The sequence below is a fragment of the Leuciscus leuciscus genome (genome assembly GCF_965113295.1).
Source record: "Leuciscus leuciscus genome assembly, chromosome: 16".
Taxonomy (NCBI): Eukaryota; Metazoa; Chordata; class Actinopteri; order Cypriniformes; family Leuciscidae; genus Leuciscus; species Leuciscus leuciscus.
The window spans coordinates 5,672,589-5,692,431 of NC_138740.1; the positions used below are offsets into that span (position 1 = coordinate 5,672,589).

A 19,843-nucleotide genomic window follows, 5' to 3' on the forward strand; every position below is an offset into this window, starting at 1 on the left:
TGGTACAAAACACAGTAGCCTACGGTCTCTAAAATCTGATTGGATGATTAAAGGCCAGCTGTGTCTGCACATCAGTTCAATTCTGTATTAATGTGTCAGTTTTGCTTGGCAACAGTTAATGACCTACAATAATAGGCAAATAAACCAAATTACTCTGAATTTATTGCGATAAATAGTATTGTTAAGTAATACATGTAATTGTTTAATGAGTGTTTGTGTCTTTTATCATAATAAATATAAAAATATAAAAATTTAATAAAAAATAAATGGTAGGCTAATAATAATCATTTTAATTTAGTTAACAATTTTTAAAAAGTGTTAGTTCACCCAAAAATGAAAATTCTGTTATTAATTACTCGCCCTCATGTCGTTCCAAACCTGTAAGACTTTCGTTCATCTTCAGAACACAAATGAAGATCTTTTTGATGAAATCTGAGAGATTTCTGTCCCTCCACTGACAGCTTTGATGCTTCAAAAAAGTTCATAAAGAGATCGTAAAACTATGAATTGAGCGGTTTATTCCAAATGTTTTGAAGAGACTCGATCGTTTTATAAGATTTAATTTAGGCTTTGAACACACTTTGAACACACTACAATTGTGGTAAATAAGCTCAATCATGTTTGCCTGAGTGCGAGAACCAGTGAGGTTCATTCTCGTGTTACGCAGCAGGTTTGAGCTTCAGCAAGAGGTTTGTTCTCGCGTGTCAAGCAGGTTCGGTTGAGTTTATGTTTATGTTTGCTGATCAATGTTTATAAGCCTAAATTCAGCCTGTTATTAAAGCGATCGAGTCTCTTCAGGAAATTTGGACTAAACCGCTAAAGTTAGATTCGTTTTACAATCTCTTTGAACTTTTTGAAGCATCAAAGTGGTAGTTGCGTAGCTGTCAACGGAGGGATACAATTCTCTCAGATTTCATCAAAAAGATCTTCATTTGTGTTCTGAAGATGAACGAATTCTTATGGGTTTGGAACGACATGAGGCTGAGAAAGTTACAGAATTTCATTTTTGAGTGAACTAACAAAGTTTTAGCCTATTTAGTTATTATCATAAAGACCGTTTGTGTCCTCGGCCTTACTGCTTTTTGACAAACAAAATGTATTAGCCTACTTGAACCCTAAATGAAAATGCTTCATGCACTTCTCTCAGTTTTTCACTAGATGGCAAACAAGTCAGCTAAAGTGTGTAGGCATTGAGCTTCAGGGTTTCTAAGGGTCGGGCAAGACAAATGTAGGGTTTCTTTTAGATCCCCCCTAGTGGCTTGAGTGTAAGCGAGGGTTTGGATGCTGCGCGAGGCCGTCAGTATCTGCATCTCTCGCATCAGCGCCACACACACACTCACTCACACACACATACACACACTCACTCACTCACACACATACAGCATCTCCATCTCGACGCTCCACCTGCCCTCATCAACGACCCGTATTTGAACTGTCTTTGAGCCCGTAAAAAGCGTGAAAGTCGACCGCTTTCGGTGAGTACGCGTTTATAAAACATCTTTTCATCGAGCGCGTGTGTGTTTGGGTGCGAGATAAATTGTTGTGACTGGTAAACCAGCCATAAAAGGGGCGCGGAGGCTTTATTTGCGCTGTGTGGCTGATGTTCCGGCACCTGGATTTTAGACAATATAGTTAAACTGTGCTGTGTTTTCCCTTTTAATCTCAAAGATCAATGCACAACCCTTTACTTCTCTTTACCAGCGCGAGGTTTGTGTGTTTTAAAGCATTGGCGTGCGGGCTGCCGTCAGACAGACATGCGTGAGGTGTTTACCAAACGCTTTGATATATAACGTGTGCGCTGAAGCTCTGCGCGGTTTATTGATGTGCCAGAGGTGTATAGATTTTTTGTTTTATTATTAAAGGTGGTCGATATATGATTTAGAGCCAAGGCTGTGCTTTTCCAAATTGGTATTTCACAAGTGTTTTCAAAATCCTCTGCGTTTATAGGCTGGTGAAAAGTGCAATAATCCTTTAAAGATGGTTAAACTGGGGAGTAATCTACAAGACAAAGGAGCGAAAGCTGTTAGTGTTGAGGACGGCTTTCAAAACGTCCCCCTCATCACGCCCTTGGATGTTACTAATCTTCACTACCAAGCCCCAGACAAGGTAAGGACATCTTCTTTTCTTTTTTTAGGTATTATATATTATAGGTCATCAGACCTTGCCTTTCATCAGGTCATAAAAATATATCCTTCACCTAATGCAAAATGTCATTTAGACTTCCAAACAGGCGTCAGTGCCAAGAACAAATAATAATGTATTAACCCAATGTGCTGATTTTTAAAACATTTTTATGACGCTGTTGTTTAATTTGATCTTTTGAGTATGTACAACACAATTGTATAATTTAAAATCCCGATTGTGTGTGTGTGTTTTTCTACTCAATATTAAAAGCTTTCACTGTTTTCTCCAAACATGCCGGTACAATCCTCTGCTTTTCTGGTTGTGTTGCCAACCGGTGTGCATCAGGGCTCGAGATGTGACACTTTCTGTGAGTGGTGATTCGGCCCTCATTTGGGATTCTGCTGAGGATGGCGCGATCATTCTTTGCACCTGCTAAATGAAGGGACCTGTCACTCTGCCCAAAACCTGTGCACAAGCCAGTCATAAAAGCACAGACTGTTATATTTTAAGGATCGCACCCCATGCCAACCCCCAACCCCTTTGGGTGGTTTATTGGCTTGCATGACAAAGAGAAAAAGCCATTTTATCTTTTATCTCGGCTGTCATATGGAGGCTCTGTTTAATGCCGGCTTAGAGGTGAAGAGGATGTGTTGGATTACTAACATGTTTATGCCACCTGGTGAGCCTTTCCGTTTCTCCTTGCGGAAGCTAGTGGCTTTCAGAGAGACTATGCATTAGTAAACAGGCAGAAAATTGTGTATTTATGTATACTAGATCATTACTGTGGACAAAAATGTCATGCAAAATTAATTTTTCTCTTGTAAATAAATTAGTTATATTTGCAGCTTCATTTTTAGCTACAGTTGTGAATGTAAGGCGCTGAAATTAATTACTAGATGGAAAAAACAAACAAATATTGGTTTTAATCTTTTTTTTTCTAGACCACCATATTTCTAAAGGTTGCTGAAAGATCTTTGTAATTTTGTCAATGACCATATTTCAATATAGTTCATATGTAATTAACAAAATTGAGATTGCAATTATGAAGAGGAATAAATAAGAGGAATGAGAAGGGGTATTTTAACAGAATAATGGCCCTAAGCCTCAGTCAGAAGATGACTGATTTTGACTTAAACAAATTTTTCAAAGCGTTTTATCAACACCCAATAATATTTTTTTCGAAAAGAAGATCATTAACCAATAACCATAGTCTCCTGTATATATATATATATATATATATATATATATATATATTATAAATGGAGCCAAAATGGTTCTTAAATGACCAAAATAATACCTCTGAGACAGTAAGATTAATCGATTGGTAAAAATGGGAAAAAAGCATGGAATAATTTGTTCAGAAGGTCGAAAGCAAATTATAAGCATTGTAAGCAGAGAAGTTGCTGTATTGTATGCAATTGATGCAATTCTGTCACATAAACATAAACAATGTAAAAATCATTAATTTTTCATGCTGACATTAAAGTCTTAAAGCAGGACAAGGATCAGCCCTACGGGAAATCATTATCTTTCTCTAGAGGTCTGCAGATAGCAATCAGGCAGTAATGACTGCAAATTATTTGAAAGCTGTCTTAGCATTATTTATTTTAAATGAGCCAAGTTAAGAAGACACTCTTTGAAGAATTACATTTATTTACTGTAATGAGGTGTGTAGATTCATTAAATGGATACAATAGTGAGTTTTTCTCAGTTATCGGGCACCATAACCGAGGAACAAAAAATATGGATTTAATTTTCCGATATTTAATTTAGGATGTTTCGAGTATAAGGCAAACCGTGCATTTAGTTGTGGGACCACTGCAGATGCTTGTTTCCTTTCTTTTCTTAATTTTTTCAGCTTTTAAAATTGTTTCCCAAGGGGACTTATGTAAGGAAACATTTGGTCAGGATGTCTTCTTGTTATCCAGAATCTCGAAACCATTCCATTATAATCTGACCACCAAATTCATCATCTGATATTTGCATGCATAAATCACAAGCTGCATGCTGTCAGCATCTCATCATTATTCAAAGCATTTTTCATTCAAGGTTGTCATATCAGCATACCAGTACAGCACCCATGTTGGAGTGGATCAATCCATTCGGATCCGCAGTAGTCCCTGGTGTTGACACTATCGATGGCTTGAATCAGCAGCTAAAAAGACAATGCGCAACCTTGCCTGGAGGCAGAGGTTGCATTCTGGGGGAGTGCAAAAACCGAATAACAATCCTAGCGATAACAGAATGCCTCACATAGATCAGGAGAAGGAGAGAGAAATGGAAGCAGACAAGATGGTTATTCAGGGGGAAAATGAAATGTCAGAGGGTTTGGGAAGGAGACAGATAAGCAGTAATTGCAGAGTTCATGACAAGTGGTTCAGCTTCATCCAGTGGACATTAGACTTCATCAACTTCAGGGTTTTTAGAAAGTAAGGTGGCAGGAACGGAGGTCAGCGCTGAGACGTGTTATTCCTCCATCTGTCATCTCACATCAGACAGGGTTGCCTCCATTCATTAGTGGGAATTTAAATTGTAAGACCGAATGAGGAATTCACTGAACTGCAGTTAAAAAATATGCACATCCAAGTCAAATCCGCTTGAAATTTGAACACTTGAAATCCAACCCAGTTAGGGCACATATGACAGCACTATGTGACCCTGGACCACAAAACCAGTCACATGGGTAAATTTTTTGAAATTGAGATTTATACATCACCTGTAAGCTGAATAAATAAGCTTTCCATTGATGTATGGTTTGTTAGGATATGCCACTATTTGGTCGAGATACAAATATTTGAAAATTGAGGAATCTGAGGGTGCAAAAAAAAATCGAAACATTGAGAAACAAAATTGAAACTTTAAAATCATCTTTAAAGTTGTCCATTTATGTTCGCGATTGTGCTGCATTCACTTTTAAAAATAAATGTTTTATCTTTACGGTAGGAAATGTACAAAATATCTTCATTGAACATGATCTTTACTTAATATCCTAATGATTTTGGCATAAAAGAAAAATCTATAATTTTGACCCATACAATGTATTTTTTGCTATTGCCACTATCACCCGTGCGACTTCTGACTTTTTTGATCCAGGGTCACATATGTGGTTTAAAATCAGATACATTTTTTTTATTTTTTTATTTTTGTTGTTTAGTTTGGTCTGAATGGATTTTAAGCAGGTTTTTTCTTTTTTTCTTTTTTCATCATCTGGGATGCAAAATGATCTACCCAGTCTGACTGACTCTGCTGTTGTGGGAATAGGCTTTGATTTTGGAAAGGCCAATTGCGACTGCGTTATTGGAAGTCATTGCTATCTCAGAGTGTCTGTAGGATCAGAGATTAGGAGCGATTTAAGAACCAGCATGTAGTTTTATCATGAGGGAGGCCTAACATGATTATGGACATTATTGATTGGAAGGCACTGGCTTCGTGGTACAGTTATCAAACTTTGATCTTAAGGGAATTTACTGTTTGCATTAAGTGGTTTTGATGGTTACACCCTCTCTTCGCAGGTGGTGGTGAAGACACGAACTGAGTATCAGACGGAACAGAAGAACAAGGCCAAGCTGAAGGTGCCGAAGGTGGAGGAGTTCACTATCAGTGTGACTGATGGAGTTTCTGAAAGGCTGAAGGTACAGCTGAACTTCTTTTTCATTAATGCCTAGACAAAAAACCATTGACCAAGCAGTGTACAGTTGTATGCTCTATCAGTTCTCTGTCAGTTAAAATTGGCTTAGGTGGCTTTTTTTTTTTTTTTACTCATTTGCTGAAAAAAAGAAAGCATCATGGCTGGTCAGCAAGTGTTCTGGGTGCTGTACACTTGGATTCATTTGAAAACCAGATTCACCAGTTAGACCATGCTGATGAACCTGTGAATCCAGTAAAAAACCAGCATTGGAATTCATGCTGGTCTAAGTTAAACAATTTCCAGCGGGGCTGTGTCCAGGGTTAGCATGTTCAGAATATTCCCTCAGTAGAACATGGTTAATGTTCTAAAGATCGATTATTTCAAGCATCATTAAAGGGATAGTTACCCCAAAAAATAAAAATTCTGTCATTAATTACTCACCATCATGTCGTTTCAAACCCGTAAGACTTTCGTTCATCTTCAGAACACAAATGAAGATCTTTTTAATAAAATCTGTGTGATTTCTGTCCCTCCATTGACAGCTACGCAACTTCCACTTTGACGCTTCAAAAAGTTCGTAAGATCGTAAAACTAATCCAAATGAATTGAGCGGTTTAGTCCAAATTTTCTAACGAGACTCGATAGCTTTATATGCTGAACAGATTGAATTTAGGCTTTTATTCACATTTAAACATTCATCAGCGAACACATCAGTAACGGAAAAGCTCAGGTAAACGGAAGCTCAAGCATGTTCATTTGATGTGCGAGAACGAATTCAACGGTTCATTCTTGTGTTTCTTAGCAGGTTTGAGCTTCAGCAAAAGGTTTGTTCTCGCGCGTCAAGCAGGTTCGGTTAAGCTTCTGTTTATATTGGCTATATTGTGTATAAAAACCCTACATTCAATATGTTTGTCATAAAGTGATCGTGTCTCTTCAGAAAATTTTGACTAAACCGCTCAATTCATATGGATTAGTTTTAGGATCTCTTTATCTCTTTTTGAAGCGTCAAAGTGGTAGTTGCATAGCTGAATATCTATCCATGAAGGGATAGAAATCGCTCAGGTTTCATTAAAAATATCTTAATTTGTTTTCCAAAGATGAACGAAGGTCTTACGTGACTAATGACATTGAACTATCCCTTTAATGCTGTAAAAACAATGCAGTCTTTGTTCCAACACTCTTTGCTTCAACTGTTTGGAATGAATCCCAGAAGCACTTTAAGTGGCTGTTGGGTGAAAGAGAGTTGTCGGCAGTGTTAACTTCATGCAGAACTGGAGAGTGTGGAGGCACGTTTTATTGTAGCAGTGAAGGTCGTTGGAGAGGCAGATGAAGACGACAGCAAACACTGGTATAAAGACTGACTTCCTTTGTTAAATAACACTGAATGAAACTGTCAGCAGTCTTGGAATCACAATGCACTATGAAAACATTTACTTTGACATACCGTACACAGAATGTTTCCACAGACACAATCAAGATGTTCTTGTCTGAGATCCTTGCTCGCTATTTTTTGAGGCACCGAAGGAAAAATCCCGGAGCTTTCTTGTATGAGCTTGTTGTAGGAAACTCTTCTGGAGGTTGTTGTCTAGAACGAGTCATTGCGAGGACAGAAAGCTAACAGCGGGGGGATCTCTGCTGCGCAGACTCCCAGTTGGATTTTTATCATATCCCCTGCCGTCGCTCCACTAGCAAGTAAAGAAGGAATGTTCCCCCTCATTAAATGTTCAAAACAAAAGAGAATTGTGGTCTCTTGGTGTCGTATGCAGCCAAGTGGAACATATTAACATATCATGTTAAACTTTTTTTTACTATTAAGACAACTTAATTAAGCAGGGAGTTGGTCTTGTGATTTCTGTTTGTTCTTGGTTAATTTGGGTGGGAGGTTTGGCAGATGAAGTGTGGGGAAAAGAGTGATTTTGGCTTTGATTTCCCACAACACATTACTATGTATTTCATTGTTGTTAAAAAAACAAAAAACATTACTTATGTTGAATTTGTTGCACTGTTAGTTTTACATTATATCAGTGTTACATTGTGAAAAAGAGTATTCAGTGGGAAATAGTGCAGGACGGACTTTATTTTATCCATTAGGATTTGATTGAATCTTGGGAAATAGGTTGTGATAATTGTTACTAAGTACTAAGTGTAATCCCTAATCCTATGTATTTAATTTAACACTTTTTGATTTTGATATGTTGGATGATAAAACTGCTGAAAATACAATTACATTGAATACATTGTACCAATGCTATTCATTACATTGAAAGAGGGAGTCTTTTTAAAGACTTTTTTGGGCTCTTTTGACTTGGAGCAATAGGCAGCTCACTAGCAACCACTTAGGCTCCTAACAACCGACTTGCTATGTGGTTGCTAAGGTGTTCTGTGTGTTTTTAGCATATTGCAATGTGTTGGCAACCATCCCAAACACTGTAGTTATCAGGGCGGAGACTTTTGCATAAGTAAAAAAAAAAAATTAACCAGTAAAAATCTGTCTACTTAATATTATTTTTCCCTGTCTGTGTAGCATTGATTGCAAAATCAGAATTGTTGTTTCAGAGACCGAATGTTTTTGCATTCAGATCAGGTTAGAAATGATGCTATTCTTTCTTCAGAATAATGTCCGCTGATGAATTGAACTCAATAAGCTTGTAAAGGACTGATGTCACAGACAATAGCACACACACGTATTTTGAGGGGCCGTTTACACGACACCGTTTTCAATTAAATCGGAAAACTTTTTATGCGTTTCAGCCGTTCATTTACACGACAACTGCTTTCTGGGGGCCTGAAAACGCAAACTTTTGAAAACGGGTTTCAGAGTGCAAGTTTTTGAAAACGATACTGTTATCGTCTCCATGTAAAGTACAAACACGCAAATTTGTGAAAACTGTAGCTCAAACAGTAGAGCGTTGGCGCTTGCAACGCCAAGGTCATGGGATCGATTCCCAGGGAAAGCAAGAACTGAAAATAATGTAAATGTGTACCTTGTAATGCAATGTAAGTCACTTTGGATCAAAGCGTCTGCCAAATGCATAAATGCAAATGTAATGTGAATGTAAAACGGTGTAGTCATGCGTGTGCATATTACGTGTTGTCTATAGACGCATAGTTTTTCTTTACAAAGTCACATCGCCAACTACTGGCCTGGCAGCAGAATACACCGCTTTTTATCGTTTTTGCGGATCCGTGTGAAAAGGAATCGTTTTAAAAACATTGTCATCTGTACACAAGAGATAACTTGTCAATCCAGGAATACACCCCTGCAGATCCTCCAGTCAGTGCTGCAAACCAATTAATAATCTGCCAGGAAAATAATAACGCTTCCTAATGGAGAGCGTCTGCGCACACAAAGACGCATAAATTCTAATGCGCAGTGCAAAATAGATACCCAGCTAATCCTTAGACGTAGCTGCACAATCCTCAGTTCAGACACACATCCCATAGCTGAATGGATGTCAAGCCGACAGTAGACATGAGGGACGGGATGAGAGCGAGAGAGAGAGAGAGAGAAATAGAGGACATTGAGCTGAAATGCTGCCCCGTCAGCCTCGGCATCTCTGGGAGAGAATAAGCAGCAGAATAAGAATGAAGGAGACGTGCTCGCTTGAAGGACCACTCACACCCACACTGCTCTGCCTAGGCCCTTCGGCTCTTGTTTAGTCTACCATTTTAACATCTCTGGAGAGAAAATGAGAACAAGAAATAAAAAAAAAAGAGGGTAAAAAAGGACCGCTACACCAGAGGTAGCTAGTCAGACAGAGGGAGAAAAGCACCTTAAATGCACAGTTAAGTTATGAGACCAGAAATATAGAGAGATGGCGTATTTGAAATTGTGCAGTTTCCACTGTGTACCGTAGACAGACTACACACTTTAATCAAAGCTGTATGTCATCTTTTTTGCAGTTTTAACAACAGCTGTGTTCTTGTGTGAGCCATTCAGTGTATTTCCAAGTTACTTTAAAGGATACCAGTGTACTGCCATGGCACATAAGCCAAAATATGTAATACAATGGCATGTTTTGGTACTTTTTGTTAGTGTGAGGCCAGTTGATTGGCATATTCATATTAATGATATTTGCATGGCACTCCAAGAAACTTCAAATAATGCAGTGCTATTACTGTGGTATATGTCCAAAAGTCAGTGGTAAATTTGTTACTGTTTGACCAATTTGGCCAATTGATTACTGTATTTATTTACATGGTATTCCATGTTTCCAAGGTCCTTTAAAGAATGCTATGGCAGGGATCTGTGTTAGGCCCTCTGTTATTTTCAATATATATGATGCCACTTGGAAATATTATATGGAAACATGGAATTAGTTTCCATTGTTATGCTGATGACACTCAAATATATATTTCATCAAGGCCGGATGAAAACGCTAAATTTTCCAAATTGACAGAGTGTGTTAAAGATATAAAAGATTGGATGACGCGTAATTTTCTTTTATTAAATCCAGACAAGACAGAGGTAATACTTATCGGTTCAAAAAAACGCCCACAAAACCTCGCACAATACAACTTTAACATCATAGGATGTCCTGTTACTTTATCCTCTACAGTAAAAGACCTGGGTGTTATACTCGATTGCAACCTGTCTTTTGAAAATCATATTTCAAACGTTACAAAACAGCCTTTTTTCACCTTAGAAACATTGCTAAGCTACGTAATATGCTATCAGTTTCTGATGCAGAAAAGTTAGTTCATGCATTCATGACCTCGAGACTGGATTACTGTAATGCTTTATTAGCTGGTTGTCCTGCATCCTCAATAAACAAGCTACAGTTAGTCCAAAATGCCGCCGCTAGAGTTCTTACGAGATCAAGAAAATATGATCATATAACACCGATTTTATCATCACTGCATTGGTTACCTATAAAGTTCCGTATTAATTACAAAGTATTGCTTCTGACTTATAAAGCCCTAAACGGCTTAGCTCCAGTCTATTTAACGGATCTTCTATCGCCCTATAATCCATCGCGCTCTTTAAGATCACTGAATTCAAGGCTTTTGGTCATACCTAGGATATCCAGAACCACCAAAGGAGGGAGAGCATTTTCACATTTGGCTCCAAAACTCTGGAATAGTCTTCCTGATACTGTTCGTTGCTCAGACTCGCTCCCCCAGTTTAAAACTAGATTAAAGTCGCATCTCTTCAGCCAGGCATTCATATAATCCCACAGTTCAAACTACAATCCGGCCTCTAGCTCATAAATGCCAGAGGAGAACTGGCCCCCGACTGAGCCTGGGTTCTCCCAAGGTTTTTTTTTCACCATTAGGTCACCTGATGGAGTTTTAGGACACCATTAGGTCACTTGATGGAGTTTTTCGGTTCCTTGCCACTGTTGCCTTTGGCTTGCTCAGTTGGGGATATTTTGGGGATATTTAATTTAATTTTATCAATCAATAAATTCCTCTTGAAACAAACTTTGTTGTATTATTTAAATTTAATACTGTGAAGCTGTTTTGATACAATCTGTATTGTGAAAAGCGCTATACAAATAAACTTGACTTGACTTGACTATGGTACATAACCAAAATGTCACCATGTACCATGGTGACATGTAAAAAAACTAAAACAAATAACACTAAGTGCAAATTAGAGCTTTGAAACGATAAATCACATCTAAAATAAAAGTTTGTCTTTACATAATAGATGTGTGTTAACTGTGTATAGTTATTTTGTATATATAAATACACACACATGCATGTATATATTTAAGAAATATTTTCATATAAATATATAAATATACAGACTGAGGCTATTTTATATATACAAATAACAGATTTTTCTTAAATATATACATGCAATGGTGACACCAGCATAAAAATAATCATGATTCTGAAGCTGAAAGTACATAATTATTTCAGACGAATATGCTCACACTCTTTCACTGACTAGATATATTTAAAATAATGTAGGCCACATTTTACTGGTAACATAAGATATTTGGCATTATCAGGACCCACAAATATTCCCAGATTGCAGCATTATACATTATATTCAACATTATTAATGTAGTACTGACACTAAAACTCTGAAAACTGTTTTTTTTTCTCACAAAGTAATTTGTATTTTGGGTGAACTATACACAATACATATTGTCACTATCCAAGATACATATTGTTGCATTTTTGTATTGGGATATACTGTAACATGATATATTGTCACACCCCTAGTGTGGGGCCATTTGATTGCCATTTTCATATGATATTTTAATTTTTTTAATTAAAAAATTAAACGTATAATACCATGCTATTTACCATGGGACATGCCCAGAAGTCAACGGTAATACCATGGTATTTTATATTACGCAGGGTTTGGTTAGTGTGAGGCCTGTTGATTACCATATTTATGTACCACACATGTGTAAAAGGTGATGTTTATTGGAACATTTATTGAAATCAATGCTTTCCCTTGAAGAGCATTGAGCACATTTATTCTGTCCCTTTAAAGGACAAATCTTTATTTGAAAGTCTGCAAGCGTTCAAGCTGAAATGCCTTTGTTGGGGCAACGTAACTCATACTGTCATTGACAGAAAGGAGACCGCCATACACAGAGATGCATTTGAGGGCACACAATCCATTTTTGTATTACGCTGCCAATACATTCTCCCTAGTCATGCAGTAAATTGTCACTGGGCTTTCGCTCGATGACAAAATAAAGTACCCAATCATGTGGGAGTGCCAGGAAACAGAGACGATTGTCTCCCACCCTGAAGTCAGGAGACCATGCTATGCTGAATTGCTCCTAGCATCCCCCTACAGATGATGGCCATTCATTGGATTTGACAAATCGTTTGCTTGGGCAAAAGCATATGTTGTCAAGCGGTGACCCCGGGTAATGTAGGGGGCCGGTCACTGTCAGAGCGATTGATCGTGTTGAGTGATGGTGATTATATTCTCCAAAGACAAGCTGGAAAACACTCAGCCCCAGTTTTTACATGTTCTCTCCACTACCAACCAGAAATATGTACAATCAATGTTACATATAGTCGAGATTCTGTCGTCATTTACTCACCTTCATGTCGTTCCTATTCTCTTTCTTCTGAGGAACACAAAAGAAGACATTTGAAACATCTTTCAGCTGTTTTTGTCCTTATTAGTCAGTCGGGTCAAAACGTTTCAAGCTGATGAAAGCAACTGAAAGATTCTTCAAATGTTTTATTGTGTGTTATGCAGATATTTTGTGTTATGATAGAAGGTCAACTATCCTTTTAAGACTTCTTGTAGATCAAAATCTGTATTGATTAAAGAAACATCAAGTGACACATTCAATTAAAAGAGAGTTTTTGAAGTAGACAAGCTGAAATTGTATTTTCGTATTAAACATACTCCAATAATCTCTATTTTAACAATAATTCACTGTCATAAACTGGTCAGTATTACATCACACTTTTGTATCTCAGCTGCAGTCGTCGTATTCTGTGAAGTCAGAGACGTCATTAGAGGTGAATGAAAAGCTTAGGCAATAGCCTGGAGTCATTTGTCACGTTAAATGCGACAGTGTATTTGATCTGCAGCGGGACGTCCTGTTCTCTGTTCACAGCGACAGAGATGATTTATGACACCAGATGGCTTTTTGTTTGAACCCTGATTAATCTCACCTTCCACCGCTGCTAGAGAATCATTCATCTCTTTTGTCTAGCTTTGTAGATAGAAATATCACCCGCTTATTGACGTAGACAGCTAGCACGTTTACACGCTCGGCCTAATATCTCAACATCGTGGAAGATCACGTTTGAAGGCTTTTCTTTTTTCACGCTATGAGCTCATGTCTACACCACACAAATATTTGATACACCTAGATTTTCTGTCCTGATTTCATTTACCATATTTATTGGCATGCTGATGGATTTTCTTTTGAGAGCAATTCGTGAAATTGGGGGCGGAGCTATCAAGATAGGGGTGTGGTCCTTTTGGGAAGGAACGTGTTTGTTTTGGTGATTTCAAATATCAACAGCGTTTCTCAGAAATCACTTACAGCAACTTTAAAAAGAGATTTTTGTGTATCCGGCCTCTGATTTTTGACAGTCATCAGTGTATTGTGCATATGAGCTGTTGGAAAAATGTGTTTCTTTGGCCCATAAGTGCCTGGTGTCAGGGATGAGGGTTAAGGGTGGCCAGGTTCCCTGCCCAATAGAAATGAATCTGGATTGTGTCTAATCCACAATGCAAATCTCTTTCTCTTGAGTCACACATTTCCTGTGGTGTCCTGATGGAACACAGGCTATACCCAGATAAAAGATGTGTTTTAATACCAGACATTATTACTTATAAACCTTGCATAATCAATATATATATATTTTTTTACAAATAATTTATAAAGGAAGAAAAGCAAGTGCGGATCTTTTTTCTATTTGAAAGCATTGGCATTTTTACGGATCTACACACCTAAAAAAAAACGGTTGAGTGCAGTGATTCTTAACAGTCAAGGACATGCCATATTTCACTTTCAAATCAAAATAAATATGTGATAAAACATTTTAACAAAATTATTTTTCTTTTAAGATGTATAGTATTAGTATATAATTTAAAGTAGTTGCAAAGTATTTACACATCATGTTTATCCAATGTCTTTATACTGATGTAAATAAAATCATTGTATTACAGTAAAACATTGAAAATAATTTAATAATATAATAAAAATCGGAATGCTGTAAAAAAAGGTCCAAAAATAGCTATTTATTGCAAAAGTATTTTTAATTTGATTTTGTTTTGAAATATAGAAACATTAAAACACTATTCATGTAAGCTACTTTTCTGGAAGGTTCACTGTGTTTCAGTATGACATATTCTTTCAAGCCATATGACATCATACATTTTGAGAGCTTTTGTTTTTTCCCGTTTTGATACAACTTTACAGGACATGTCAGAAAAATTTGCCAATGCTGGCAAAAAAAAAATTCCCTGCAAAGTGGCAAAACATGCATTTCTCTGTATCTGATGACTACACAGCAAAATGAGTTCAGGTTATTCTACGACACTGTTGCCTCTCTTGAGCAGAAGTCTCTTACCTGTGCACCTATGGGGTGCATGGGGAGCAATTAGTTTCATGGAGCAGTTCTCCCTCCTGCCCTGCTCTCTCTCTCTCTCTCTCTCTCTCTCTCTCTCGGTCTGTTAGCAGGGCTAATGGCCAGAATGCCCACAGGCTCACTGGTGTGAGAGACACGGCCCTGGAGAGGCAGGCTTGTTATTCTGCCGTATTGTTGATTACCCCCCACAGAAGCCTTCTAGCTCTGCGGTGGATCTGAGAAGCGGTTTGCACATCGCTAGTTGAATACTGTACATTTGAGAGGAAGTCAGATTAACACTGCAGGATTACTGACAGGTACAACCTTTCATTTGAGAGGAATAAAAAGTCTAGACTAGAGCATTTTTTTTTACTTTTTGATACACAGGGCGAGGGCACCCAAAATATTATGATTGTGCTTCTAACTGGGACTGGTCACAGTACTTGCATATTGCTGATCTATTGTTGGTTTGACTGCTTCTATTGCTCTCCTTATTTGGATAAAAGCTTCTTCTAAATGATAACATTTTCCCTAAAATAATGTTTTTTTATTTTTTATTTTTTATGTGTGTGAAGATCCATTTATACAATGTGGAAACATATTAATTGTGATATTATTAAGGCTAAATATTTGTACTAATTAATTTGCTTTTTATTGTTATTAAAAAGAGAGAAAAAAACAAACAATTTTATGTCGTGTTTCCCCCTCTGCTCTATCAAAAACATATCGAACTGTGACTTCAAAACCAAGATACGCACCAAACCATCAGTTTTGTGTACCATTTTTATTTATTTTTTTGTCTTGCTGTAAAAGAAATAGGGCTGTAAAAAAAAACAAAAAAACATTTAATCTCACGATTTCCAATCAGAAAGCATACATGATAATAATATCATATTGGGTAAGTGTGTTATTATTTACTGCATTAAACATGCTTAATTAATATCTTAAAGTGTTAGTTCACCCAAAAATGAAAATGATCTCCTTCAAGCCATCATAGTATATGACTTTCTTCTTTCAGCCAAACACAATCAGAGTTATATAAAAAAAAAAAAAGTAAATCCTGGCTCTTCCCAGCTTTATAATGGGAGTGAATGGTACCTGAGATTTTGAGGTCACTCTTCCGGAACTAGACTCGTGCACGGACGATACCGGAAGCCAGTGATTAATGTTTATGAAGTTGTAAATATGGATATTTTTCTTACAGAAACACATGGCTTCACTTCAGAAGGCCTTTATTAACCCCGGGAGCCATATGGATTACTGTTATGATGGATGGATGCGCTTTTTTTGCTTCAAAATCTTACTATTCACTCCATTTATAGAGCTTGGAAGAGCCAGGATATTTTTTAATATAACTTTGATAAAAAAAAAAAGAGCAGGTAGCCAAATGTTGATACTGTGAAAGAACAAATACTATGAGATGTTTGTCCCATACGATGCATTTTCTTGTTTCTTAGAGCTGTTAAAACGTGAAATGTCTTTAGAACTCAGCGATAAAAGACGAGTTCAGAAGGCTCTGGGTTACATGTTTTTTAGCTGCTCTCTTTTCTTTTGGGCTTAAACACTTTGAAGGATTCTCCGATGAATAGTTTTGTCTTTTAGATTGTTCTTTTGTTCAGTTCGGGTATCTCCAAACACACCCATCCTAATTGACTCATATTAAGACAGTAATTGGAGCTGAACTTGACATGTCTGTCCTATCCCTGAGGAGAATTCTTTCATTCGTGTCACTTCTCCTTCTCACTTTTTGTGAAATGGAAAGGGATTTCTATTTGTGTTGAAAGCCACACTACCGAACAGCATTTCTGTGTTAATAGTTGGTTGGTTTTGGCTGATTCAAAACATTTATTATGGATATGGAATGTTCATGGTAATTAGGCCATATTCAGATTGAAAAATTAGCAGCCCAAAGCCTTTTAAAAAAAAATATGCGTAGGATTTATTGCATCTTAAAGAAAATGCTGAAACACACAGTTTCTGCTACCCTGGAAATCCAGAGTTCTTGTGAGAGCACAAATTGAATTTGCTCAGCGAGTTTACTCTGGCGTCGAGTAACGATGCTCATTAAATATGCCCTTGGATCCGAGCTGCACCAATCACATCGGGTTATCTGATATAGGCGGGCCAGAGGTGAGCTAAACAGATGACGACAGCGCTGTAAGTCATTAGTAAACATTGCAAGATGTCTATGGATGAACACCAGTTGTTTGAAACGGCTTTGGCTGCTACAATGAACGAGTTAGACTTGGCTTTTTATCTAAAAGAGGAACAGAAGACGGCGCTCGAATCATTCCTTTGCAAGAAGGGTGTTTTTGCTGTTTTGCCGATCGGATACGGCAAGAGTCTAATCTACCAGTTAGCTCCTCTGGTAGCTAAGCGTATGGGGCTTGTTGTGATTGGTCGTAGTGTTATCCAATTGCGTGCAGTGAGATTTTCAAATGCATGCGTGGTGCCGCCCCTCGAGCTGGCCAATTTTCATTAGTCGATGCCAGACCCTTAATCTTTCAGATTTGGGTCTGGATTTCCAGGCTAAGTTTCTGCAGGAAACACCAGAGGACGACCGATAGTGGATTTTGCAGATGCTGTTTTCTAAAATGGGGAAATATGGCCGATAACCAATTAATCGCATAATGTGAACTTTCCATTTAATGTCAAATAGTGCTAACCTTTATTCGAAAATTATCAATATATAATAATGACTTAATCATGAGAATGTTTGCAGTTATTAAAATAATCAGTAATTAATTGGTAAACACACCCCCTTGCCTCTGATTGGTCCACTGTTTTGAAAGGGATGAGGTGCGCTACATCAAAACTTCTTTTAACTTCACATGGCATTCATGCAAGATGCATTGCATCGGTCAAAAACACATTTCCATCCATAAAGTATGTTTACATAGGATAATGTTATAAGGATAATGTTATAAAGTAGCGCAATGGCATGCCAAAACATGTTCTGTGTGAATTGTCTGTACGACACCAACGTTACCTCATGGATTACAAACATTCTACATAAACCGAAACCTTAACTCAATACCAATAGAGTTTGCTGTTAGCATGTCGCTAAGCTATTGGTGCGATACTGTAACAAAGCAAAAAAATTATAATATTGCACACGGAAATATTGCTAACAATATTCAATATTTAATTAAACAGATCAGTTTTATTGATGCTTCACAGAATTAAATTGTGTTTATTTGTAACTGACCTTACTCTTTTGATTCCTTTTATTACTGTTTTAATTTCCCTTGCTTTTATTTTGTGATTATTTTCATTCCTTTCTGTGTAAAGCACTTTGAATTACCATAGTGTATGAAATGTGCTATATATATAAACTTGCCTTGCTTTACCATCTTGGATTTAATTTTTGCCCTACATTCTGGGATTGCCTTCTCTGGAAAGGACATGCAATTCTGTCTTGAAATTTCCAAAACAAAATATCTTATGTTGTCTAACTGCTGGACAACATTGGCATCACGCATCAACATTTTTACGTGCCTATGATTCCTTAAGCTGCTGCCTCAGGCAGTGAACCGAGCGAGGCCGTATTTACGTCCGAGGAAACAGACTGGCATTGACTCTTCACAGATATTGAATAAACACCCTAGTCTTTTCTGTTCCCCTGACATCTAATGCGTCACTGTGATTTTCCCAAGCCTCTCCTCACCCTGTTTCACCGCTGTGTGTCTGTAGCAAATGCTTAGGAACAGATGAAGCTTAAGATGACTAATCCCACAACTGTTTTTTTTTTTCTTTCTCAAAATGTCTCTGCTGTTTCCCTCTGTTCTAGGCTGGAGATGAGGTAATTTTGAAAGCAGATGTCTAAGGTATTATTTATCTAATAAAACTAAAATCTGGATTTCTTTTTTAATGCTCTCTGTGGTTAGCCTTGGTTCACATCTCATAACATAGTTACTCTGGGGAAAATGAGTCCTCCGACATCTCAAGCTCAGGGATGCATTGATTTATTTATTGACTGGCATTCACTGCTTTGTGGGAACCGCTGTTATGCGGCAAGAGTAGATGAAACTGTGAATCTCAGAACCCCTGAGGAAATTGTGACAGATGGGTTGCTCACACATATGGAGTGGAAAGTGGCCTGGCTGTGTTTGTGGGCGATTGTTGCAGTTGCAGAGGCAGCAGGACAAGGCCAGGAACAAGGGAGTCTTATTGAACCAAATCTACAGGATCCCAGAATCCTGGTGCCTGTATACCAAGGTTACATTATTCATTAGGATGTTCGGATTACAACGTCATCCATCTCCTTACAAAATATAGACAGTTGCTATAAACCAGCAGGTTCAGGTGTGTGGGCCAAAGACTCAGTTGAAGACCTATAAGAGACTGTTTTGAGAGTATTGGCTGGGATCTATTTTTTAATGATTGTAATTGTTGCAGTAATCATGAATTATTGAATGGTACGATAACGATTACTTGTTATAATTTCTGTGTGAAGGCGGTGGTTCAAACAAAAAAAGGGTCGATTTTTTTCCAAACAAACCCTGGATTAACAAAGATCTAAAGCAAGCGTCTTCAACCAGAAGTCTGCCAATTAATGTTTGATCACAAATAATTTTGTCTTAAAGTCCCCCTGTGGTGAAAATCAAGCTTTTAATGTTGTTTACAGTGTATGTCTATGTGGTGTTTTTTATTATGCTTTAAAGGGATGGTTCGGAGTAAAATCAACCTAGGGTCCTTTGCACCATGACCTCGAGCCAAACAACCCCCCCCCAGAAGTCTTTTTTCCCTTGTTCGAACATTATTAAAGTTAGAGCTTATTTAGAGATATCAGCCGGATGGCTTAGTGCAGGCGCCAATGGATCCAAGGATGTATCTCGTATATCACCCCACTAATAATGCCCAGAATGGTACCAAACTTCTACAGTAGTACAAATAGGTTCTGTACTCATAAAACGAGGCATTGGAAAGTTTGTAAGTACATCAGGAGTTTATTTAAATAACACTTGCCTGACAGCTCATGCTGCCGCTAACCCGGACGTCGACGTCACTTCCGTGATTAGGGAAAAGCACGTAAAAGTCCTGGCAGAAAGCGATGCGTAAGGATGTAGTGTAACGACG

The 19,843-nt window shown here is 37.6% G+C and overlaps 1 protein-coding gene across 1 annotated transcript in view; it reads left to right on the plus strand.

The window, feature by feature from the left end:
* Positions 1–1,252: 1,252 nt before the first annotated feature.
* nsg2 (neuronal vesicle trafficking associated 2) overlaps positions 1,253–19,843 on the plus strand; it is a 42,858-nt gene continuing 24,267 nt past the window's right edge. The window contains exons 1-3 of the mRNA XM_082141479.1: positions 1,253–1,475; positions 1,948–2,106; positions 5,637–5,756. Of these exons, the coding sequence (XP_081997605.1) occupies positions 1,978–2,106; positions 5,637–5,756 (249 nt within the window). The 5' untranslated portion in view covers positions 1,253–1,475; positions 1,948–1,977. The remainder of the gene's footprint in view (positions 1,476–1,947; positions 2,107–5,636; positions 5,757–19,843) is intronic.